Raw genomic sequence first — 25,457 nt, forward strand, 5'->3', positions numbered from 1 at the left:
AGACTCTAAATATGTCATGATAACACGTTTTCTTAACTTTCCCATGTACTTACTATGGGCTGCCATTTGGGGCTTGAGCCCCTATAATTATAGAAAATAACAATAACAGATCCAATAGGGATTTATAGTAAAAACTTAAACATAATCACATAATGTGCAGCCCTGCTGTTACGTGAAATTGTACTATATTATTTATTTATGTGAAAAAAAACTGTTGTCTGGTACTCTTTCATTATTTACAGTGATGTGATGGTTTCAGATATTTGTTATTCTAAACAGTTCCTGTGTAAACCCGCTGCGACATACAGTAGATGCACTATATCACCCTACGCCTCATCCCACAGACTTCTGCGCTATCAGTTGGTAAGTTGTTTACCTTTTCTAACTCAACCAAACTATAAACTATCATATTCTGTTAGTATTTATATTGGAATATTTTATTACAATATTGTAAATACATTTGAATACAGGTAGAGCTATTACTCAGTATATAACATGTGCGTAATGCAGATGTTTATCTGAAGAAACGATTATTTAAAAATGTATTTTGTTTTTAATGTACTGTAGAACTGTCATGATTGGGTATTCATTCTTCATCGTTTATACACACAGATAAGTACACATCTGTATATTTTACAAAATAAAATAATAGCGGGATTAATACAAATGATTTTGTTTAAAGTATAAACCTTGAAAGGGGAGTTAAAACAGATTTAATTGCTATTGACCATAGTTTTAGTACAATTAAAAACAAAATCAATGGGTAATATAGTTAAATCATGTTCACAAATTAACCATGGTTTTGCTACAGCAACAATAGTTTAACCATGGTGTTTATTGAACAATCATGGATACACAATTGGTAATAAATCTACCAAAAACATGGATAATACTCCTACTGTTAAGGGTGAAATAAATAAATGATTTAGTTTTTGAAGTGCACTACTAAATAAAATACCCTGTAAACAACAGGGTTATGCAAATTTAGGCACTCAACCACTCATCGCTGTAGGCTACTACCATTCAAAAGTTAGAAACACAACAATTGTGTGTGTGTGTTTAGGTAAAACTATTATTTTTGTTTTATTCTGTGAACTACTACTTAATTTAGTATTTGCTCTTTATGTGTACACTTCAAATACTGTAAAGAAAACAAGTTCACATTTATTTTTAACCATTACAACAGTTATATTTCATGTACTTAGGAAAAGTTCAAAAAGTATTTTTCATGTGATGACCTCTGTTTGTCTTATCCTGCTGTCAGTCTTTCACATTAGTACATTTGAGTACAATAAGAAGTTCATCAAAATTAACAAATGACACAAATCTACATCCAGAATTATGCATTGCCCAAAAATTGTACTCACTGTATTTTCTCCCCCTCCCTCCCTCTCTCTCTCTCTCTCTCTCTCTCTCTCCACTTGCTCTATCTTGCTCTCTTTCTCCCTCCCGTCTCATTGTGTAAAACGTAAAACAGCGCGCTCATAGTGAAGGGAAGAGTTGCACTCTTAGTTTTCATCGGGAACAGGATTTGTGTACAGTATATGGGGACATGATTCGAACGCTGGTGCTGTTCTCTCTGCCACTGTATATCTTCACTGAGGTGCTGGAAAGAGTCAGTCTTAGCGAAGAGCACGCTCTCACCTGTGGACAGGTAAGACCATGAGAAAATTGTTTTTTAAATGTATGGTTTTCTAGTTTAGTTGGAAAAACAGTTTAAGTTTCCTTTAAAAGCGTATTTTTTCAATCTTGTTTGCTAGCATTTAGTATCGTTTCGAAAGAGTTTCCACCTCAGGCAAGTTTCTACATGGAGCTCCCTAAGTTAGTTACTAGGAATTTGGTTGTGTTCTGTGGTGCAGTATACAGTAGGTGTGTTGTGCGTCAGTTATATTGAAGGTGTGTATGTTTTGATGGTTATCTCAGCGGCAGTTTTAACAAGTTCTGTGTGCTTCACAGAGGTGCAAATGTGCTTGTTTTGTGTGTTTTCACCCATGAGTGCACGCATGCACTCACATTTAAAGCCTGAAGCCACTCAATGTTTGTTTTCATGCAAAAGCAACAGACATTTATCTTAAAACAATCTGCCACATTAAACTTTGATGACACAGTGTTGGCTTTCACAAATGAAAAATACACAGACATATTTTACAAATTTTCTTTTCACTACACCCATAATGTATGATTGAAGAACAATATATAAATCTTGGTATTAAACATTTATGGAGATACAGATTGTGTGAGAAAATAAATTATAAGTGGTTAATTTTGTCTAAAAATCTTTTGCCCCACATACAGTTTAAAAAAGCTCACCAGCATGGGGTAAAAGGCACACAGTATTGATACAAATATTTACATGTAATAATATTTAAGTACATACTTGTTCAATACAATCACATTAGCAAAATTTGTACTATTTTGGTTTATTTCCATAAATAAAATGATTCATTTTTGTTCAAAAAATATACTGTCATTAAAATATGTAAATATCACAATATATAAAAAATAGTAAAAAAAATTCTAAAGGAGTACATTTATATTAAGTCATTTAGCAGACGCTTTTATCCAAAGCGACTTACAAGTTGGGTAAACAATGGAAGCAATTGGGCCAATTATTAGGACAAAAAAAGTATAAGAGCAATAAAAACATTTCTCACAGATTCTACTACAGTGTACAGAGCCAAGTTAAGTTTAACTAAGTTTAAATATTATTACTTTTTTAAGTAAATATTTTGAAAGCATTGGAGATCTCAAAATAGGGGGGCACGGTGGCTTAGTGGTTAGCACGTTCTCCTTACACCTCCAGGGTTGGGGGTTCGATTCCCGCTTCCGACTTGTGTGTGTGGAGTTTGCATATTCTCCCCGTGCCTCGGGGGTTTCCTCTGGGTACTCCGGTTTCCTCCCCTGGTCCAAAGACATGCATGGTAGGTTGATTGGCATCTCTGGAAAAAGTGTCCGTAGGGTGTGAGTGCGTGAGTGAATGAGCGAGTGTGTGTGCCCTGCGATGGGTTGGCACTCCATCCAGGGTGTATCCTGCCTTGATGCCCGATGACTCCTGAGATAGCTGCAGGCTCCCCGTGACCCGAGGTACTTCGGATAAGCGGTAGAAAATGGAATGGAGATCTCAAAATAATTCAATATAGACCTACAGTAGTAACAATAAATAATATTTCATGATACATGATTAATGAAATAATATATATAATTTATATGCAAAAGCTTATTTAAGTTTTGCATGACAGATGAAAGACACTATGATAACTGAGCCAGTTAACCCAGGCCTACATCATTCTTGATACTTTGTGTTGTTACCTGAATGATAAATGACTTTCCTTTTTTGTGATAGTTGTTTTCTTGGATCTCTTGTTTGTTATTAGATATTAACATGCCCTGCAGATTCAAATCCCCAAGCTCTGCTTTAACAGCACACAGTATAATATTGAAGTCCATGTTATCATTCTGAAGACAACTGAGAGAATCGTTCACTACTGTTAAAAGAAATACCCATGCTGAAGGTGACGCACCTAAAAAACAGGTGTATGCTAACTGAACAGGATGATGGGTGTAAATTATGATTTTGAATTCTGGGCTACATTTTAAAATGTCATATCATTCTCTGAAGAGCATCACTAAACTATAAAAGGAAAAGATTGGCTGGTTCTGAGAACTGAAGTATATGACTTGGGCATGCTTTTTTCAAAATCATTTCACAAAAGCTGTTCTGATGTATGTTATGATTTTTTTCATGTGTGTGTTGAGTGCATTTTATACACATTTGATCCATTGTTTTTCTCTGTAGGGTATAATTGACTGTGAAGTTAAACCAGGTAAGAAAACACAGAGTAAATTACTGTTTGGCAAATACCATTTACTTCACTTGTTCATTTTTTATATTTCTATTTTCAATATTTTCTGTGCATGACCAACTGTACAGTCATGCCATTTTGTCTTTTTGTGTAAGGAGCTTGCCTTGGTCATGATGAAAATGTATTTGTGTGCGGTCTGAAAGCGTACGTGGTGCTCTGCCAAACGAAGGAGAAAACCTGGAGTCTGTGCTTGAAACTTTTGGTGAATATAACAGTCAGAGGTATGTCTTATGCACAGTGGGATTATGGGCATTATTATTTCTGAAGTCTGCATATTTAGATTATGTCATGAGGAATATTGACTGATTGATTGATTGATTAGATGCAGTGGGTGTTGAACTAGCAGGTGATGTTAGTGGTGATGATAAAGCGGCGGACGTCCTTGAGAAAGCACACAGAAGGGTTCTTTATGAAGATGAAGATAACACTACTGCCACTGTTTGTGTATGTTACACAAACCCTTCGCTGTCAAAATCCAAAATCTTACACTTCACGTTGTCCTCTTCAGTGTTTGATGGTGGCAACACACTACAGGTAACAAATATTTCTACAAGATTGATCAATTATAATATGAAAGGAATGACTTATGTTTCTGCCCAAATATATATATATACAGCTGTTTCTATAGGCGGCTATGCCTAGGTTGTCTGTCATATTGGAACGTTGCGATACGGTATGTGTAGCCAAGTCTGCGGTTTTCAAGTGGAATTTACTTTTAAACTGTTGCTGCAGGTTTTTTCCGCAGGTTAATAATGGAGGAATTTCGTTTTTTTAGTTGTTCATCCCAAAATGACTTTCTGAGAGTTAAGTTCTTTTATTTAAACTTGGGACATTAGGGTAGTGATGATTGATTTTGTTACACAGATCTGGTAGCCATGAAAGCCGGTCCATGAACACTCAAGAGCAAGCTGGCTGTGCGTTTGCAATAATAGTTATATGTGTGAATTATTATGAAATCATATATATTGTTGTGTAAACTCAAACATTATATACGCCAAACTAACACATGACATTAACAAAAGGCTGTCCCATTTGTCCGGATTTAAAATCTGCATGATTTTTACAGCCATGGTAACCACATACTGTATCTCATATTTTGAAAATGTACAGTCAACTTCTATGTAAGAAATTAAGAATTTTCTCAAGCATTTAAAGCTTGTATTGTAAGATTTCCCTTTTCCACAGTTTTTGTTTTTAAACATTGTTTTTACTTTGCACATGTGTGTTGTAGGTGTGGATGTCTTTAGTAGTAAAGATAAGGGAGGTAGACCTCGGCAGCCCACTCACAGTCTATTCTTTCTACACAAACTCTACTAAACAAGTCACTATATTAACACCTTCAAAAGAAGAAGGTAAATACTCAATTATTTGAATCTTTCTTGTAATTGTGTCAGATTTAATGCAAATAATCATTGATAGAAGCTACCCACTCCTTTCTTTTTCAGTGTGTTCGATGGATGGAGATGTTGTGTTCTGTAAAGGTAAGTTGGTCAAAATTCTCTGATCATTTATGTACCATCACTTTACACAGGAAAACACAAGACTATAATATTATAACCTTAACAAAAGAACTGTAAAATTAGTAAACAAGGTTACTTATTTGCCCAGCACACAACTCACAGCAATCACTGTCATTTTCTCATGCACAGGACATGAGTTACAGAGTTTTGCTCAATTTCATCTTGTTGTCCTAAATTAAAGGGACAGTGCACCAAATTTACTCACTCTCATAATGTTCTAAACTTGTATAAATGTCTTTGGTCTGCTTAAAACAAAGAAAAATATTTTGAAGAATGCCGGTAACCAAACAGATCTCATTCCTAAATTCAAATTAATTTGAATTGATTCAGGTGTAATGGTTTTAAATCGATTATATCCTATAACGTTTTATTCTTCAGATGCTCCCAGGTTGGGTAGAAGAACTGATCCCATAACAGGAGCGATAATACTGTATGTGGAAAATGCAGATAAAGAGAGATTCCAAAAATTCCAGACTTGTCAAAAACTGGAAAGAGATGGAAAGTGTTTAAAGGTGGAATGGGTACGTCTTCAAAACAACTTCGTTCATAATCGATTCAATTGTCTAGTTTTGTGATTTTAATTTATTATTTTTCTTCATTCATCAAACATGAAGAATGATGCAAGCCAGGAGTTTGAGATTCCACGCAGCTCTGTTGCCCCCTGTCTGTGCTTTGAGGTAATATACGAATTTCTGAAATCTAAAATAGACAATAAGCACATTCAAGGTCATGTAAACCAAAAAATGTAATTGAAAATAAAGTGTAGAAGTCAGATTGCAACAACTTAGTATACTGACAATGTTTGCATTCACAATTAATGGTCTTCACATTATTGGTACTTAAGCATGTGACTTGATGGTCAATATAAATGTAAAATATTAATAAATAATATAAATAAAATTGTTGTTCATTTTGCATTTGCTCCATTTAACTGACACATATTTGCCTTTACGTTTGCATAGATTTGGGGTAACTTTCCTCGAAAAGTGCACTGTCCATTTTTGAATGAAACAGGTATGTCATTTCCTTTCAATAGTTGTTGCTGTTTTGACCATATTTATGTCTATGGATACAAGCTGATTACCGGTTTACTATTACTAACTTTGACAGTAACTTTGACCTTAACTTGATCAACTAGAAATTTTAGCAGTATATTTCTGTATAAAATGTAATAGATGCCAAATAGATGATTTAACCTTAAGGACATCATGTGTGCCACTGTTTCATATCTTTTTCTGTCATTAGTTGTTTCAGACTCCAATGTATCAGTGTCTGTGTCAGCAATTAAACTTCATAACTCTGTGGAAAGTGACAGAACAGCTCTGATCTGGAACCTTACCTCTCCGTGCCGGCTAGAGACTGAACTTTGGCTTTGCAGGAAAGGCTCAAGTGTCGACAGCAGCTGCAACCAAATAAATGACATGCATCATGCACACAAATACCAGAAACGGATTAGGCGCAAGGACAAATGGATAAGAACGGACGCTGGGCACTGGGTAGGAATCTCTCATCAAGCTTCTATAGATGGATATTAAGTGCACAATTACATGAATCTATACTGTATATACCATATTATTCTCTAGTGAGCTGTTGGATTATTCATCTATTACAAAAAGTTGGAGTAGAGAAGCTTTCATGACTGTTGCTCTTGAAAGTCTGGCGTTTTTGCCTTTTAGATAGGTTGGGTAATGTCAGTCCATGTTATAAGTTAGATTGCTTAGAAAAGTAATGGTGCAGAAACACCATTGATTTGAAACGCATCAGATTGATTTCTTTTCCAACTTTTTTCTTTTGCAGCAATTACAAGGAGAGTTTTCGCAAGTTGAACATAGTTCTTCATTATGTGTACAGGTAATGATGTTTTATGTATTTTTTCAAACGGTTAACAGCATGCATGCTTCGAGAATGTGACAGCATTGTGTCTGTTCTCCAGGTCAAGGTGAGGGGAATTGCTGGTTATCTGGGTCCAGTGTGCCCATTTGAAGGCAAGAACTCATACCCAATATTTCTCATTAATGAGCAATTTTAGTTTTCTTATATTGCAGTGTCTAATGTGCTTACTAGGCCATGATTCAGTTCAGATTTTGTCATCATATATTGGCAGCACTTTGTTCTTTCTAATCTCTTTTCTCCCACCTCTGCAGTGAAGAGAGCACGTTGGAGTTTCCTGTTACTTGTGTGTGTGTTGCTCGTGTGTCTGTCTGTACTGGGAGCCCACGCATTTCAGGGTGCACTTAAAAGTAAGAATGACACACACAGTTTTGACAAAACTTTTTTTTGCTGGCCCATTCATACCAGACCAGATATGCATTCGATTATGCATTTGATATTTGTTGTTAGCCTCACCACATAAAAAAATATTTTAGAAAACATAATAATATTAAATGAAATAAAACATGTATTAATTTTGAATGTGAAAACTGATGGTTGAATTCAAATTTGCCCAGAAGAAACACAGACACAACAGTGTTCATTATCTCCTCACAGCGTTGAAATGTTAATGTCTTTTGTATCTCATCTTACACTCGAACATCTAAATTAATATTAGGCATGACTATTTTCCACCAAGATTATCATTATGAGCTAAATATTACACAATTTATCACAAAACATATTAATATAGCTGCACAACTGCAAAACTGTAACATTACAGCTAGAGGATTTTTGCACGCTCAGTTCCAGCATTCTGCGTTTCTTCGAAGCTCAGCATCACCATCGAGCTGGGCACACTTAGTTGAAAACTGAGGCCATCAACACACTTGACGAGAAAAAGTTGAAAAAGCGTTTTTTTAGTAAATAAACACAGGCTGCGTTTGGTTACAAATAGCAGCCGAACGCCATGACTTCAGAGGCTGTCTCTTTGCAAAAAGGCAGCCAAGAGAAACAGATAGGCAGTGTAACGGAAGTCAATCTGAATTATAAACAGAGAGCGTATTTGCAATAACTAATCACATATTTAAAAACTACAATACTAATTTCTCAATAGAAATGCAATCAAAAGTTATTGAAAGTGAAAGTTTAACTAACATTTATACAAAACTATGCTCCAACCGGAGTTTCGGCCACCATTTCATTTTTTTAAACTTAATACTGCTTGACCAATCACCATCCTCGCATGTTGCTATGGAAACGACACACTACTCGCTTGTCATTGGTTTGCTGTGAAAAGGAGCTTGACTTAGGGCGTTTTTTTTCAGAAAAGTTTAACTTTTTTATACTTAAAAAGATGCCCTGAGCTGCAGAAAAAGACGCCGGCGCTCGCGTTTAAAAGACGTTTTTTGAAAATACGTCTTTCCCCGTAGAATTATAATGTAAAACAGATGCTAGAAAGCTATGAAAAAGAATTCAAGACTGAACATGGCCTAACTTGAGGTAAAACACTTGAAAATGTGAACACAAATTGAAATAGTGCATTGAAAACACGCCCAATGAAACACGTCAATTCAGTAAAACTCCAATGTATCCCAAAATGTGCTGATTTTTCAAGCAATACAATAAAAGCATATTTCGCAAAAGTGCAATAGAGACACTTTTTTATATGGCGTACACAAAAGTCACATGACCATTCCTGGTATGTTTTGATAGAACATTTGGAAAGATAGGATTTATAGTGACGTAACAATATTATTGATATTGTGTTATCGCAATCGCAAAAATGTCTCAATAATTATCGCTATATTAAGTCTTCCTGGCCTAACATAAAGAAAGTTAGAAAAAATAATAGTTGTTACCCTTGTCACCGTCCATCTGGTGAAAATATTTTATTAAAAAAAGGTATTTTTAGGTCATTTTAGGCTCTAAGCCACAGTTTTGCCAATATAAACAGTTCAAAATAAAATGTGTAACAGTATACTGATCCATTTATTATCTCTTAAAGTGACAGATAGACTAATGTAAACTTAATTTAAAGTGAAGATTATGCAGTGTTATTTTACATTTGATTATTTAATTACCTTTTTATGATAACTTCTGTTTCTTGTTTAGTTAACCATTAAATCATAAAAAGAATAATTGAACCAATTAAAATATTTCGAGTTTTCTAATAGGCTATTCTGTGACTGGTTAGGGTGAAACTGTATAACAAAGGTGAAATTGACTGCAACCAAAAAAAGGAATAATATCTCATTTAACCATAAAAGTTAAATGAGTTAACTAAAGTTAAAAGCAAAGCAAAAGGAAAAATAATGCATGACGTTTAAAATTTGAATGTATTTTCGTCTTGTATTTAAAAAGTAGCCCTCTAACACACATTGTAAAGGAAATAAGTTGCTTGTTACAGTGATCAATTTCACAGTTCAGATATCCCTACACAAATTGATTTTACCGCAGACCATGTCGCCATTTGCCAATCTCAATAACGGCAGGTAAATGTTGTTACCATGGCTATATTAAGATCAGAAGAACAACATTTAAAACAACATACATTTACATTTTGTCATTTAGAAGACTCTTTTTTTTCCAAAGCGACTTACACTGAGCCTAGGAAGCAATTCAGCGATATGTCATACAGGGGCAATAATACAATACGTGCTAATACCAAGTTACTAGTTTCCACAAAAGCCAAAACAATACCTGTTGAGAGGGAGAAAGAGAGAGAGGGTTAGTGTTTTTTTTTATCTTTTACCTGTCAAGTATTCACAGAAGAGATAGGTTTGAAGTAGTTGTTTAATGTTGTGAGAGATGTGGTTGACTGGACTGAGTTTGGAAGAATGTTCCATCAGGAAGGAGTTGTGAAGGAGAATAAGCGGGAAAGTGAATTACTGCCCTTATGAGAAGGCAATACAAGACGCCCCAATAAAACATAATGATTGATTCTGTCCTTCAGTCTTAAATACGCATGTAAATAATGAATGAACTGTAATGAGGGTGAGCCTGACGCTGTGTTAAAATCCATTTGCAGAAGTTTATTAAGAACAGAACAACAGTCCAAATCGTAAGGCATGAATAAGACGTCAAAAACACAAACATCAGTCTAACCAGCAAACGGGTAAAAAGATAATCCAAAAGACAGTATTCCAGAGAATCAGTTAAAATAAGTCTTATATGTGGTAACAAAACAACACACTTCAATGCCTGTTTGGCATTAGACTTGGACTGTGTCGTGTCATAGCTGGGGGCGTGGCCTTGCGCGGAGTTGGCGTGGGGGAAAACAATCCTAATAGCCCTGTTAGCATTAATATTTTACATTGGCCACTTTAAATAATTTATGATTTAGCGATCTAAATATTATAACTACCAAACGTCTTGGTTACGGCTGTAACCTCAGTTCTCCGATGGAGGGAACGAGACCTTGTGTCGAACCGAGAGATGGGGATTGTCCTTGAGATCCTATCAACTTCGATTAGCTTAGAAAATTAAATTTGCTTACCGTACTCCACCCCTGGATATCTGGGTATAAAAATGGAGATGGCATGCTGCATTCATTCACCTTCCTACCATCGGGAGGAGTTAGTGGAGACACCAGCATGGTCTCATCGTCAGGGGAGAGCTAATGGGAAAAATATGTGGACTGAAGTAATTAACCGCAAGGGTAGGTCATGGGTTACCAAAGTGGGAACCAATCATGAGGATACATCAGACGGAACCGCCCGACTGAGGGACTTACAACGTCCGATAGCACAAGGTCCGGTTAGAGCTCTTGTGGATAATTTAGAAGATACCTAAGGGACAGGGCTGCTCTGCCCAGCACGCCCGAATGAGGTGCTTGCTTAGTGATTGATGGAAAGCATGTTCTTCATCTCGTGTGGGAAAGAATGGAGGCTAAGTAGTACACTGACCAACCTATGGGAAGGGAGGAATGGTGCTTCCACAATGCAGTGCGCTACTCTCTGTTTGGAGACAGCCCTCCCCCTCTGCTGATCTCCAAAACAGACAAAGAGCTGATCAGAGCTCCTGAAGCTCTGCGTGCGGTCCAAGTAGAGGCGCAGTGCGCATATTGGATACAACACAGATGGGGTTGGGAGCGGTTCAGTACTCAGGCGAGGGCTACTTCTTCTCATCTAGTCTAGCGTGACATGAACCTAAGAAGTTTTACAAACTAAGCACTGCCCAGATTGGTCCAGAGACAGTTCTGTCAACTCACACGGGCTGTAGGCCATCCTTGTTATGCCTTTGTCCAAACACAAATGAAACCTGTCAACAATCTCTCACCATTTCATCATCGTCATGAAATATATATAAAATATATATTTTAGTTGTGACATTATGATAACTAAATTGACAAAAATATAAGCCAGTTCAAACGTTTACCTCTGATTCATAAAACTGTACTATGTACCTTAACAACTTATGACAGTTTTAAAGTTTTGTAATAGTTGTTGAAAAGTTTCTTGTTTGATCTGAGAACTAACTGTCGCCAAAACAATCCTCTAGATCCTCCACAATTTTTGCTTTATCAGTATCTTCTGCAAATTTGACCCCTCATTCATCTTTTTACACTGAGGACAGTCAAGAGACTGTCATGACTTTAAATTTAATTTAAAAACCTATTTTTTCATATGCAAGGTGATTGTTAGATGTTGACCACTGCTGTATATTAGTCATTGTATTACAATTGTAAGAAAACCTATGTTTTAATTGATGAACAATAGGATAATTTGTATTATTTGCTTGGGATGAAATTAATTTGTTTTTATGGGATTGACTCATTTCAAGGCATGAAGTGTTAATAAACTTTGTTTCTTAAATACCCGATAGGTTGGATTTCCAGATGGCTGAAGGTGGACAACATGACCAGTGCGTTTTATTTGTTCTTCGTTATCATTGTTCAAACTTATAGTATTCAAATCTATAGCTTGTATGTCCTATCAGCTATTAAAGATGAATATATCTGTACTCTGACAGGGGCAGCAGGCGGTGTTGAGGTACTCTTGGTGTGTCCTCCCGACAGAGATCATGAAGTCACCGAGCTGATCTGTCGCCTCAGCTCCAGTCTCTCCACTCTTGGTTTTAATGTATCTACGGACCTGTCGAATCGATCAGAGATAAATTCTTTGGGTCCCATTCCCTGGCTACACTCCCACCTCGACCAGGTGCAAATTTGTGGAGGTAGGGCAGTGTTGGTCCTGACCCAGACCACCTGTGAACGGGCAAAGGAATGGGCACGTCGAGGTGTAGGTGAAAAATACGAACCGAAAGAAGCCTTTCAATCTTCACCTTTCTTGGATGTTTTCAACGCGTCACTGAGTTGCATTCTTGCTGACTATTTACAAGGTCGTGCTGGCAAGCGATTTATGCTGGCCCAGGTTAAAGAACAATCTCCTGGGTCAGTGTTGACATTCCCTGAGTTCTTTCAGGGGCTTCCATTTTTCAGCTTACCGTCTCAAAGTCTTGGCTTCCTAATGGAGCTCACGCATGGGGTCCATAAGGGACGAGGCATGGCAAGACATTGTAAACGATCCATGTCGTTGAGCACTGCTGCACAGGCATTATCAGGGGCAATCTGTGGACTCACTGGAAGTACAGGACACAAGTCTGAAACTGAAGATGCCTAAGAAGGAGCTCCACTACAGCAAAACCAGACAACCACACAAACTAACTCTTACAGAAGCACAATAGGCTGGATCTAAAATACATTTGATCACTGCTATGGAACTATGTCAATTTGATATGTAAATACGCCTCTTTTTATGCTAAGTCTGTAAGCGATTCATGTTCTATGTAGCCTTTTTCACACACATCAAAACACAAATGGAAAGTCAAAAATAGTTTAGGCTACTTTCTTCCTGATATGTTAAACTGAATTTCCATGCCTTTTCATGTATACTGTATCAATTCAATTTACTATTCTGCTTCTCCTCTGTCTTTACAGTGTCAGCATGATATCATTTTTAATTAGAAATTTGGTAATATGTTTAGTGGAGTATTAATTGACATTGTTTTACATAAAGCAGTTAATAGGTAAACATAAATACACAAATTATTCTTAATAAAAAAAAAGAAAACTCTGCACTGTTTAGCTTTGAGATGTGAGCTCACATAAATAAATTCTTTATTCATTTTACTGAATTATATTTTAAGTCCAAGTAAAAGCAACATCAAATATATGTTTATGTAAGAGTTTGTCACGCGATAGTAAAATGTGTTTTAACCACTCAGCAAAATTTGAATGTTAAATTTGTTTTATCAAATTCTCAAAAGAGATACTAATGGGCTCTAGTGTTTGGGAAGGGGCCATGCATGCTCGGTGGCTCCATCAAGAAATGATTTCAGGACAGTCCAAGAAAACCTGAACACGAAAATGGTGTAAAACTGGTAATTGGTTTAACTCTATAATTCCGTCTTTTTAAAGTGTTTCAGCAATACATTTCTAACATTTATGTTGTGTTTAATTACTTTTGTCGTAATTCCCTTCACCTGGACTTTAATTTTCTTTTTTTTAATAAAAAATATCTCTACTTGTGTCGGAGCCGATAGCCTAGTGGGCAGTGCTCCGACATGTGGCGCAGTTGCGAATCGGGCGACCCAGGTTGGATTCCCGTTTCTTGGTCATCTTCCGAACCCACCCCCTTCTCTCTCCCTCTTCGTTTCCTGTCCTCTCTATCAATAAGCTGTATACAATAAAAGGCAAAACGCCAAAAACAAATCTTTTAAATAAAAATACCTCTACCTGTACATATATAACTGTGTGTTAGTTAATTTACAAGATAACATCACTGTCATTACAATTGATCAGATTTTATTACACTATGCTGTGCTTAAAGTGTCAAACAATATCCATTGACATCCATTCAAATCTAGCCTTTGGTCTCCTTTCCCGCGTTCCGCTGATGTCAATGCATAAACATTTCCTGTACGTTTTTTGGCTCGATTATAGTCGATTTCATATAATATTAAGTTCCTTAGATTTAATTAAATTACTTGCATTGTCTTTTAATATGTTTCTAGGAAGTAGGTCAGCTACACTATGTTCAATTTTAGAATAAATAATAATAAGAAAATAAAGCTGCAAGCAGCAATTACAGGGCCAAGCCCTGAAGACACAGCATGCTCAGGACAGAGCCATACCAGCACAGAGCATGTGAGAAACACTCGGGTTGAGAATAACTCATAACTCATTAAAAAAGAAAAACAGATACTAATAGTGACAATTGACTTATTATACAATGTCACGGGCACAGTAAACTTTGAAAATGTATTTCTTAAAAACACTGTTCAGTCATTTCTGTGCACCTTGGTTCAATATAAGAGCAGAGTGTGGAAAACCAAATTTGTAATGGAATAGCAAAAACTTTCCAAAATGTATTAACCGAATTTGAGAAAAATGACAATTAAAAACTCATTGGAATCAGCAGAAACCATGGAAAGTAAGGATTGTAAGAAGTAAGGATAACATGAATTTCTGAGAAAGAGATGTTGATTTTTTTGATAAAATAGTTAATAGTTATACGTATAACCTATGAACGCTAGGGGGCGCTGTCTTCAAAATCACAGGTACATTACACTAGTTCAATGATATGTACCAAATTTTGTGCAGATATGTCATACTGTTCAAAAGATCTTTAACAATATACATTTATGACATATTTCAAAAATGGCGGACAGGTTCATCTCCTGCCAGAACCAATATCATTAGATTTGCCATGATCCAAGGAGTCTGTAGATACCAAGCGGCAACCCTCCGATCTCTCTCGTGAAACCAACACGGATATTACTTTAACTGCAATTCATCGTCTGGCCGCTAGAGACTAGTTCTAAAACAGAGCAGAATCTCATTGAGCCCTATGTTGAAGCGGACGACACACAGTTTCAACCAATCGCATATTAATCTTTAGTACCGATAGAGTATACTTCGTATCTTCAAAGAGTTTGATCACATTTATACATGACAGATCCATCTATCAGTTTCAAACGATCTCCAAGTCCAACGTAATATCCACCATTTGTATTCCTCACCGAAATGCAGTGAACAAATAAACACAACTGAACTTCGCGAACCCAGTGATCTCTCTCTCCTGCTCCAGCTGGTGGACGTGTATGCGTGTCAAGCCTGAGAAGCCAGCACGTTTAACATTGTAAAGAAGTCAGAATGCATGAAACACGTTGGCACCCCACCTTTAAAATGCCTATTTTTAAAGCAAAAACATATGTTTACAGTCTGGTACAAAACATGATTTTTCGTCACCATAGCTCATGACAATTGTGAGGGGGGTGGGGTATTTTTTATAATTCATCTGTTTAAATTACATTAAGCCTCAAATTCTGCAGAATTAAAAGCATGGCCACTTGTGTGACAGGTGGTTGCACTAACCAGGCTCTTCAGCTCCACCCACGTTCCGCCGTTTTGCCCTTTTTCGAATATCCGGGAATGATGCGCTGCTAAAAATGCGATGACCGGCTCCGCCCACTTTTTGCTTCAAAATTGCACTTCCTAAACCTACAGGTGACGTCACGGACACCACGTCCATGTGACAGTCTAAAGTACACACCAAGATAATGATTTTCTGACATTCTTTTCAAAATATGAAAAATTGCCATTTATGAATCTCATGACCCATAGGTGGCGCTATTGCCAAATTTGGCACTCACCCATATACCGAGGTGTGCCGAGGTACAGCTACAGTACCTTTTTGGATCAAAAAAGATGATAAAAACGTTTGAATAAAGGTGAAACTAAATGATCATCTAAGACAATTTTCCTTACACTTGATCCAAATTTGTAAGAAATAAATCTACTGAAAGGTACAAAACCCTGAAAACAACATTTTGTATCAAGCATAAACATAAACTCATTTTGACCCACAAAGTGAATTGACCTCAAGTTTGTGGGTCTCTAATTAATTGTAGATGATTTTTATCAGTTATTCGACACATGGAGCATTTTATAAAATGTGTTTAAGATTATCAGTATTTAATATCCTATCTGATATTATTGTAATTTTTAGTTGAATTGCTTTGTATTCTGTTTATTTCAAACAACCCGCACACACTCAATCATGTACAAAATGACTACACATTAATTCTCAGAATTCAAACAATCCAGATTTATAGAGAAGATATAGAAAGAAATACAGGAAACACAATACAAAGAATTCACACAATCCGGATTCATAAACAAGTAACAGAAGGAAATACAGGAAATACAATACAAAGATTAGCCTACACAAAAGAAAACAAAAAAAAATAAGGCTCAGGGAAGAGATTTGGACAATAAAGGACATTTGGACATCTTTTGATTATTAATATTTCAAAATGCCTTTATAAAGACTACAATTCCAACGCAACGTTTTATGTTTATATAAGAGAAAGCCTATATGAATGTAAAACATACAAAAAAAGATTTTATTTTGTATGGATTCATGACGACACGTTATCCCCAGCTGTCATTTCGGCACACGGCGGCGTGTGATTGGTGCATCAAAACCCTTTTGAATAACAATTGGTTGTCTGCAGGATGGGCGGGACTTGAACGATGAACTGCAGGACACAACAGAACGAGCTAGAAGTGCGTACGTTTCGTCGAAGACGCCGGTTCTGAAATCATGTTTTAACGCAGCGCAAAGCTGCTCATGTAAAGACGCCACGAAGACGTTTTTGTCAAAAGCATCCGGAAGCTCTTCACGGTCGAAACGCAATATTTGAGTGTGAGTATACGGAAGAATAACTAGACCAATCACACCGCGCCTTAGCGGAGACATTTAAAGCATCAGTGAATATGCTTCATTCTCATGTGTGTAATAATCACGTATGAAATAGTGTAGCTGTGTGGCGTCTCGTCTCTGAATCTGTTGTTGATAAAGATGCTTTTCCTTCGTTTTAATACTTCACGTATAATGTTGTTCAAATACATTATTGTAGGGTGAAATGCCCTCAACTTCCGGCAGGCAGGAGCTGCCCTACATGCTTGCAGCATCAGCAGCAGTGTTCAGACTCTGATGTTAGATCAGTGTGTAGTTATCATCCAGGAAGGGGACACAAGTGTTTTTCCCCAGGAGCCTTTTTATATACACAAGATGTACATATATTTAACATCTTAAATACTCATTTAGATATTTCCTTTGTTACAGTAACCCATAGATCATTACATAAATTGTGCACATTTCATAGATTGTTGCATACAAAACCACGCCATGCTCCATAGCAATATCGCAAACTGTATTTATATCTTAATAGTATAATATCAAACCATACTGTATTGACAGTGGGTACTAAACATTTTAGTCTTCAGGTCTCTGTCTATCTCTCTGGGGTTTGGTTGTGATTTGATTTGCCGTTTGCAGGACGTTATGTGGTGGCCTTGGCCCCTCGTGTCTGTTCTGGTGCTGTGCTCTCTCTTGTCTGTGGGCACTGTGCGGACCGCACCCTGCCAGACCTGCCGCAAACTTACAAACAGCTTCATAAAGGTGTGTTGTTTCTGCCTGTTTGCAATCCGTTTCACTTGTGTAATGTTCACAGAGCTCAGATCAAACACTGCTTTACATTTTCATCCACATAGAATTCATTGGACAAGCGCCTTTTCAGTGACTGGTGGTTGTAAAAATAGGGCCACATTTTAAATTTGCATGGTGCTAACTACTCCAGGGGGATGGGTTTGCTTTATTTGCCGATTCTCATCACTGTTTTGAACATTGATCGGATTTAAATTCATTAAGTTGAACAAAAAGGGCTGAAAGACTGCTGAAAGCTTTCATGTGATCTTGCAAAACAACACTTCTCCTTTTTTTATAAAGTCACTGCGGATATATTTTCAAATGGGCAAAATTTGATATCACGTAATATAAATAAAAATCTTGACAGTTTCTATGTTCAGTTTCCTACCGCATTCGGATATCATATGATGGATGTTTCAGGGCTTGGAGCGAACCGCTAATAAGAATTTTGGTGGAGGGAATACGGCTTGGGAAGAAGAGAAATTGGCAAAATATGCACGTAGGTAAGAGATCTGTAGTAAATCAATTAATATATACTTTTTTATCAGTCCAATTTACAAAAATCCCCCCCAAATTCTTTCATTACAAGTATTTGTCATAATTATGTAATTATTTGGGTTTTATTTATAATTGCTCTGTGTGTGTGCAGTGAAACCCGTCTGTTGGAGATCGTAGAGGCTGCATGTGAAAAGTCAGACTTTGACTGCAACAAACTACTGGAGCAGATTGAGGATCAGGTGGAGACCTGGTGGTTTCGCAGGTGAGAGCATGTCCGGAATCGACTCTACGACTCCATTTACTGTATTCAAAACAAAATACGAATGCAAAATATGAATGAATGAAACTGTGCGGGGAACTGTTCATCCTTCTTCGTGCTCAAGCTGTATTAAAGCGACCGTGCCTTCTCTATGGTCAAAATCCACATGGAGTGACAGCCAAAAGCAACACTATTACCTTTAAAGCACGTGAATGAGAGTGGGGTCTAATGTGTTTTTAACAGTCGCCAATACTTCCCTCATGGCCAATCCACAACAGCACATTTAAAAACGAGTCTATCTTAATGTTTTATGCTTATATTGCATGTGTAAGAGGGGAAAACGATCACATTATGCTGTCAATGTACTGACAGAACCCAACTCTCCTAATAACCTCCAGGGACAAAATCAGATAAAAGTACATAGACATCATGTTATCTGCTTATATCACGTATGAGAGAAAAACTATCATATCGCTCTGTCAATCACTCGATCTCTCCTACAGAGAGTAAAATATTCTTTTTGATGAGCTTCTGCTTTTGATGTATTTAAAATAACTTAGTGCAAATTTGCATTGTACTGCGGTACTCAGGAACATCTTGTAATAGCACAATCTTATGTAGTTGAAATAGAGTTAGTTCAAATTCTGTATGTGTTTTCTACGTTTGCTTATTAGGCAGCACGAAGCACCAGACCTGTTTGAATGGCTGTGCATTGAGGAGCTCAGACTGTGCTGTCCACCAGGACACTATGGACCGGAATGTGCAGGTGAACAAGATGCACGTTGGTTTCTTTTTTCTAAGTTATTATAGATGCTTAGAAAGCAAAAACATAAACAAACGTTACACCCGTTTCACACAGCAGCGCATGTTTCGCCGCACATGTTAACAGACGAGAGCATTCATACCGCACGTGTAAGCAGCGTGTGTATTTTTTGCTGAGCTGCTAACGCTCAATTAAAGCAACAGTGCATACTTTATGGACAAAATCCACAATAGATTGACAGGAAAAAGTAACACTTTTACCCCATAGCAAGTCATGAGTTTCAAAAACACTTTTGCCAGGAAACTTTTTGGCCGAAACCACAACAGCACATTTAAAGGATTTAAAATACAAGTACATCTTGTTCTGCTCGTATTGCATATGAAGGAATGGAAAGCGATCCCATTACACTGTCAATTTACTGTCTGAAACCCACTATCATCATGACCTTCTGATAAATCTACATAGACATCATGTTATTTGCTTATATTGAGTATGTGTGAGTTAACTCTCCTATGGTGAGTTAACCCTTTAGTGATTTTGCATCCTTCAAAGCATGATGGCTTTTTTTATAACTACTTAAATCTATAAGAGCATGAAACAGGCGGATATAACAAATCATAGTTATGCAATCTACTTAAATACACTTTTATGAAGTTCTGAAAGATATGTATGTTCATTGATACATGTAAATAACATAATTAGAAATTGCCCTGTTGTACTGTGGTACCCTGGCAGCACGTTGCAAATGCTGCCGGTGTGGAAGGACAATGGGCACATGCTGCTCGCGCTCACGAGTGCAGTAAGAAACGGGTTTAACTGTACATCGGTGCTTTTGTGGCCCAAACTTACTTTAGTATACATCCGCAAATAATATAGAAGAAGTGTCCCTGTAGATTATTTCTGAAAACAAGCGAAAGAAATAACAAATAAATGAAATTAGCTAGCAAGATAAAAGATGTCTAGCCAGTATTAAGAACGCAAGGTCTTGGGTTCGATCCCACGGGATTGCACACGCTTAGAAACAAATGTATAGGATAACTTGGATAAAAGCGTCTGCCAAATGCATAAATGTTAATGTATTATTTTTGTTTACAAGTAGAACACAGGAAGGAATATAAGGCCATGAACACACTTGACGTCTTTTTTGACAAGAAAAAGTTCACAAGCGCTTTTTTAGTTAAAAGAAAACCTGGCAGCGTTTGTGCATGAAGGCAGCTCAGCACACAGGATTCATATAGGCAAAGTAACGGTAGTCTATTTGAATTATAAACAGTGACAGTCTTTGCAAAATCCAACCACATATTTTAAAACTACAGCACTAATTTCTTGATAGAAATGCAATCGAAAGTTATTAAAGGTGAAAAATAAACATTCAATTCATAAAAAAATTTGTTCAAAGCAGAGCTTCGGCAGCAATTTTTTTTTCAGAGAAGGATCCTGCTCAACCTTCCTCGCATGTTGTTATGGAAACGACTGGTCTCGCTATTCGCTTTTCATTGGTCAGCTGTCAAAAAGATGCTTGACGTTGGGCGTTTTTCTTCAGAAGAGTTGAACTTAAAAAGGGGCGGTGGCATTTAAAAAAGCGCTTGTGACTTTTTTGGAAAATACTGTTTACTCCACAGGATTATAATGTAAAACAAATGCTGGCAGCGTCAAAAAAGAAGTCAAGTGTGAACACGGCCTTAGGCTACAGTTCAGCTGTAGGCATGAGATTGAAAGCATGTTTGCTGTGTAGAGTGTCCGTTAGGTCCTGGGGGCGTGTGCGGTGGTCTTGGTCGATGTGAGGGTGAGGGCACACGTCTGGGAGATGGAGAATGTGTTTGTGACCCAGGATACTCAGGTCCCCTGTGTCAGGACTGTGCTGATGGACACTACAGAGAAAAGAGTTCCAATCACACACAACCACCCTGCTCAGGTAACCACACACACAGACAGTTTTTTTTTTATAAATTATTATATATATTGTACCAAAAATTTTAATAGGAGGATGTTGAATGTGTAATTCATATTTTTTTCTTTTATTATATAGCTTGTTTTAACTCCTGTAAAAAGTGCACTGGTCCACAAGACAACAAATGTCAAGACTGTAAGCCTGGATGGATCCTTCACAACAACAAGTGTGTTGGTTAGTAATGTCATTACAAATAACAGCAGTTTTGCAGTACATTTATCATATTCAATGCTACTCTTATACTCCACCTTATAAACAAAGCGTTGGGAGGTTGTTAAAAGGGCACTACACCAAAAAAAAACGTACATAATTTACTCACCCTTGAGACGTTCCACAACCCTACGACCTCCGTTCATGTACGGAACAAACATTTTGATAGGGATGATATTGATTAATCAATAAAAATTTTACCGATGATCGAGTTTGAGCTCATGCACGAAATATACCGCAGATACGAGGACTAAAGGAAGCGAGTTCGGCGGCGTTGTGTTTGGGACCATCTATTTTGTCATTGAAGGAGCATATTACAGTAGAAAAGAAAGTATATTGCCAAAAGATATTAGGAACAGGTCACCAAGATTTTTTTTTTTTTGTGGTGCCTTTAGTTTCTCCTTTTTCAAAGTTGGCAGAAAACAAAGCACCAAACAATAGATATTCATGACAAATGAATGCCATTCTTGAGGGCTTTGTGATTGTGTATTTGTTTTAGATGTGGATGAGTGCGGGACTGAGTTAGCTCGATGTCCATCTAACACCTACTGCTTCAACACAGATGGCTCTTATGAATGCAGAGGTCAGTTCTACCATGTTTATATGCATTGTGTGTGTTTATTTACATGTTCACTGATTATGGATTATATGTAGGTTGTGATCAAGCATGTGTCGGCTGTATGGGGAGTGGACCTGCTCGCTGTAAGAAATGCTCTCGAGGATTCAGGCTCACTGGTGTAAAGTGTCTAGGTAAGTGGAATTAAGGGCCATGTACTGGTGCAGTTTGTTTGGGCGATAATGAAATTACTTTGTCACAGAGATGGAATTTCTTTATCATATTTCCAGTGCTAGACAGGTTTGAAAATCGAGTAGTCGGGATGGGTCATGAGTGGGGCATGGGGCTTGATTGAGTAAACAATTAAATCAACACTGTAATATTATAAAAAAATGTACGATCACTGTTTTTGGAAATACAGTTAACATTTTGAAGAAATATCAGGGTGATGAGAAGCATCATCTCATCTGGTGTAGACCGAGTGTAAGACGATAACGAATCAAACTTGTTGTAGATTTGTACGATTCGTATGCTGCTTGGAGCTGCACATCTTGCACTTGACTGTATTTAATCAAAGTGAAGCCAGACATCGCTGCGCTTTCATGCCATCTGTTCTCCGGTCTTGACTTTGGACCGCAACACAAGCAATTCAATCTCAGGGTACCACCGAAATGTCAGCAAAACCAGTCAGAAAGAAAGAAAATTCATTTCAAAGTCATTTTTAGACCCAAACGATCAACGTTTTCATGACCCAGTACTCGGGACTCGTGCCCATCCCTACTTTGTCTGATGATCTGTCTGTACTTTTCAGACATTGATGAGTGCTCTGAAAAAGCACTTGCCTGTCCTGGACTCAATGAAGCTTGTGTTAATGAGGTGGGATCCTTCCGCTGCGAGTGTGCAGAGGGATATATTCGACGAGATAGTATTTGTGTGGAGAATCTACCACCTAGTAAGTAAAACACGCCTGTTGCAGGTATGCAAGCAAAGCAGCAACGTAACTAAGATAACAACTTAAACATACTGTGAAGTTATCTTAGTTTTGGCAGCACAACTGGAGAAGCACCTTTATTTCTTGTCACCGAGTAGATCCAAAATACATAATAATTATAATGGACATCTAAACTTATACGTATGGTTTTTCAGGAGGACACTTTCATTTGAATCTTTGTGCGTTGTAATGCTGTTGTAAACTACTTTTAACTTTACACGCTTGTCTGTTATTTGTAGTATAAAGCCACCACAAATGTAAACAGTGAACTTTTCACGTACTCTTGTAGAATTGTTTTTCGACCGTTCAATCCCATTTTCCATATCTTCTCCCCTTCACAGCCGGTCCAGATCAGGGTCTGTTTGATGAGATGACGGACGACGAGATCCTTGTTCTGCAGCAGATGTTCTTTGGGGTCGTGATCTGCGCACTAGCTACTCTGGCTGCCAAAGGAGACATGGTCTTTACGGCCATCTTTATAGGAGGTGTGGCCGCAATGGCAGGATACTGGATTTCTGAGAAAGGCGATCGCGTGCTGGATGGCCTCCTTAAAGGGCGCTAATGATTCAGACATTAGGAGACTCAAATGCGGATCATGCCAAGCTGTCAGGCAATTCAGACATTTAGAAACGCCATAGACTCTGGGTTTGTTAGCTGACGCTGTAGCAATGCATGTCAATCAGGGATGCTACGGGTTGGGGATACTGTAAGTGGCATTAGCTACGCTGCTTTTTGATGCTCTGAATTAGTGGATAATGATGTTTGTACCAAGCTTATTTATAACACTGTGTTTCAACAGTTCAATTGCTGCTGTATTTAATGAGATTAGAATAGGCTTTTTGACACAAGGCAGTGGTTACATGTTTGGACTGTCCTGAAGAAAAGCAACAGGTACTGTACATATTGGCATGGATCTTTCTTTTTTGCTACCTTTGTCCTTAAATTTGTTTATACAATATCATATTGGTTTTACATAAACTGTAATCATTTCTGGGTTCCCTTATAAAACTGCCTGTAGACTTTGGAAGAGAGATGAGCTTGTTGCTGTGCTTGGATGTTTTCAACAAAAAAAGAAAATGATATCATATGAGAAGATGCTGAACACTCCAAAAGGAAGGCAGGTAGCTAGCAAATGAAAAATCTCTTCTTGCACATATGTGAACATACGTGGGATGTACATTCCCAAATGCATGAACTGTGACCCTATCGATGATGATTTCTAGTGTGTTTTAATTTGAAATGACACTGGTTGTATGTTTGTCAATATGTTTAAAGCACCAAGTTATTTGGATCATTTTTATGGGGTCCCAATATATTTTGACCTAAAAATCTCTGTGACCTGTCCAAACCCTTTTTATTACTGGATTTTTTAAAATACATTCATGATTTTAAAAATAATTATGTCAGACTGATTTGTGAACCGTTTTAATTGAGAATTGCCAACTTTGAAGATTTGCTCACATGTTGTACAACACCAATGGCTTACAAAATTTAAAGAACAGCAATAGGAAAATGTACTTTATTTCTACGATTTTTTTAGGCTTGGCAATTACTTATTATTTTCAGGTTATTCCCTGACACTGGAAGTGCTTAATATATTTATAAATGTGACGATTCATTACCTCTGTTATTTAACAAAAGTGTAGTTATTTATTTATTTATTAATGTTTAGAACGCACATTCAGCTGATGTGGCCTTCTGACCAGTTGCTTTCATATTATGACAGATTTTGCTCTGCTGAGAAGCATGCATGCATATTTGTATGATTTAGATGAAAAACAACTCTTTCATTGCTGCATTTATTTATCATATGCATCTCAAAAATCTGAAGCAGTCCACTTGAACCAGTTGTTGTTGTTGTTTTTACTTCCATATTCTGACGCTTGTCCTAGTGAAACAGAGAACTGGGGGTGTGGCCTGTGTTTTCCTTGACAATTTGATTGGATGTAGAAAAACAGGTGTTGCATTTTTAAATGGAACTAGCAGAAGACTGACAGTTGGAGAGGAGTTAACCCTGCCCTGACAGAGCCGTCTAATATACGTCATCGGAAATGGATAGCCACTAGAGGGCGCAAGTGTCAATCAAAAATCTGAAAATGCACTTCCGTCCTCTAGTGGCTATCCATCTCTAGTGGCTATCCATATGAATTTGTTCTTCATGAGAGCAAATTCATTTTAATAAGAAATTGGCCCGCACAGCTATTTATAATAAACACTGCAATATTTAAACTGTCATTTTTTTGTTTCATCTGGACTTTAATGTGAACTATTCAGAGTTGTTTTATTACCATTTGTTGGGATGGACATAAAGATTTTATTAAAGAAAAATCATCCTGAAAGACTGTTTTATTGTTTTGTTTTAGTTGGAGTACCATACTGTATATTGTATCTGCAGAAATGACGTTTTGCAAATGAAGCTAAAAATATGAATTCCACTGCTCTTACAAAGATAAAATCAAAATTTACTTTATTTTATGA

General features: G+C 37.1%; 2 protein-coding genes across 2 annotated transcripts; both read left to right on the plus strand.

The window, feature by feature from the left end:
* Positions 1–327: 327 nt before the first annotated feature.
* Positions 328–13,329, plus strand: wu:fl23c11 (uncharacterized). Its single transcript, XM_056729528.1, has 16 exons — positions 328–363; positions 1,478–1,654; positions 3,797–3,824; positions 3,959–4,084; positions 4,186–4,397; positions 5,095–5,215; positions 5,309–5,344; positions 5,762–5,904; positions 5,998–6,060; positions 6,346–6,397; positions 6,629–6,879; positions 7,181–7,234; positions 7,317–7,368; positions 7,528–7,623; positions 12,080–12,118; positions 12,227–13,329. Exons 2-16 carry the CDS (start codon positions 1,553–1,555, stop codon positions 12,874–12,876), a joined length of 2,025 nt encoding a protein of 674 aa, XP_056585506.1. The 5' UTR covers positions 328–363; positions 1,478–1,552; the 3' UTR covers positions 12,877–13,329.
* A 3,478-nt stretch (positions 13,330–16,807) lies between these two features.
* LOC130407245 (protein disulfide isomerase Creld1) lies at positions 16,808–24,377 on the plus strand. The gene is made up of 11 exons (XM_056730004.1): positions 16,808–16,965; positions 17,602–17,724; positions 18,172–18,254; positions 18,401–18,511; positions 19,183–19,274; positions 21,007–21,186; positions 21,301–21,396; positions 21,932–22,015; positions 22,087–22,182; positions 22,800–22,940; positions 23,321–24,377. Exons 2-11 carry the CDS (start codon positions 17,608–17,610, stop codon positions 23,539–23,541), a joined length of 1,221 nt encoding a protein of 406 aa, XP_056585982.1. The 5' UTR covers positions 16,808–16,965; positions 17,602–17,607; the 3' UTR covers positions 23,542–24,377.
* The last annotated feature ends 1,080 nt before the right edge of the window (positions 24,378–25,457 follow it).

The sequence above is a fragment of the Triplophysa dalaica genome, chromosome 18 (genome assembly GCF_015846415.1).
Source record: "Triplophysa dalaica isolate WHDGS20190420 chromosome 18, ASM1584641v1, whole genome shotgun sequence".
Lineage (NCBI taxonomy): Eukaryota > Metazoa > Chordata > Actinopteri > Cypriniformes > Nemacheilidae > Triplophysa > Triplophysa dalaica.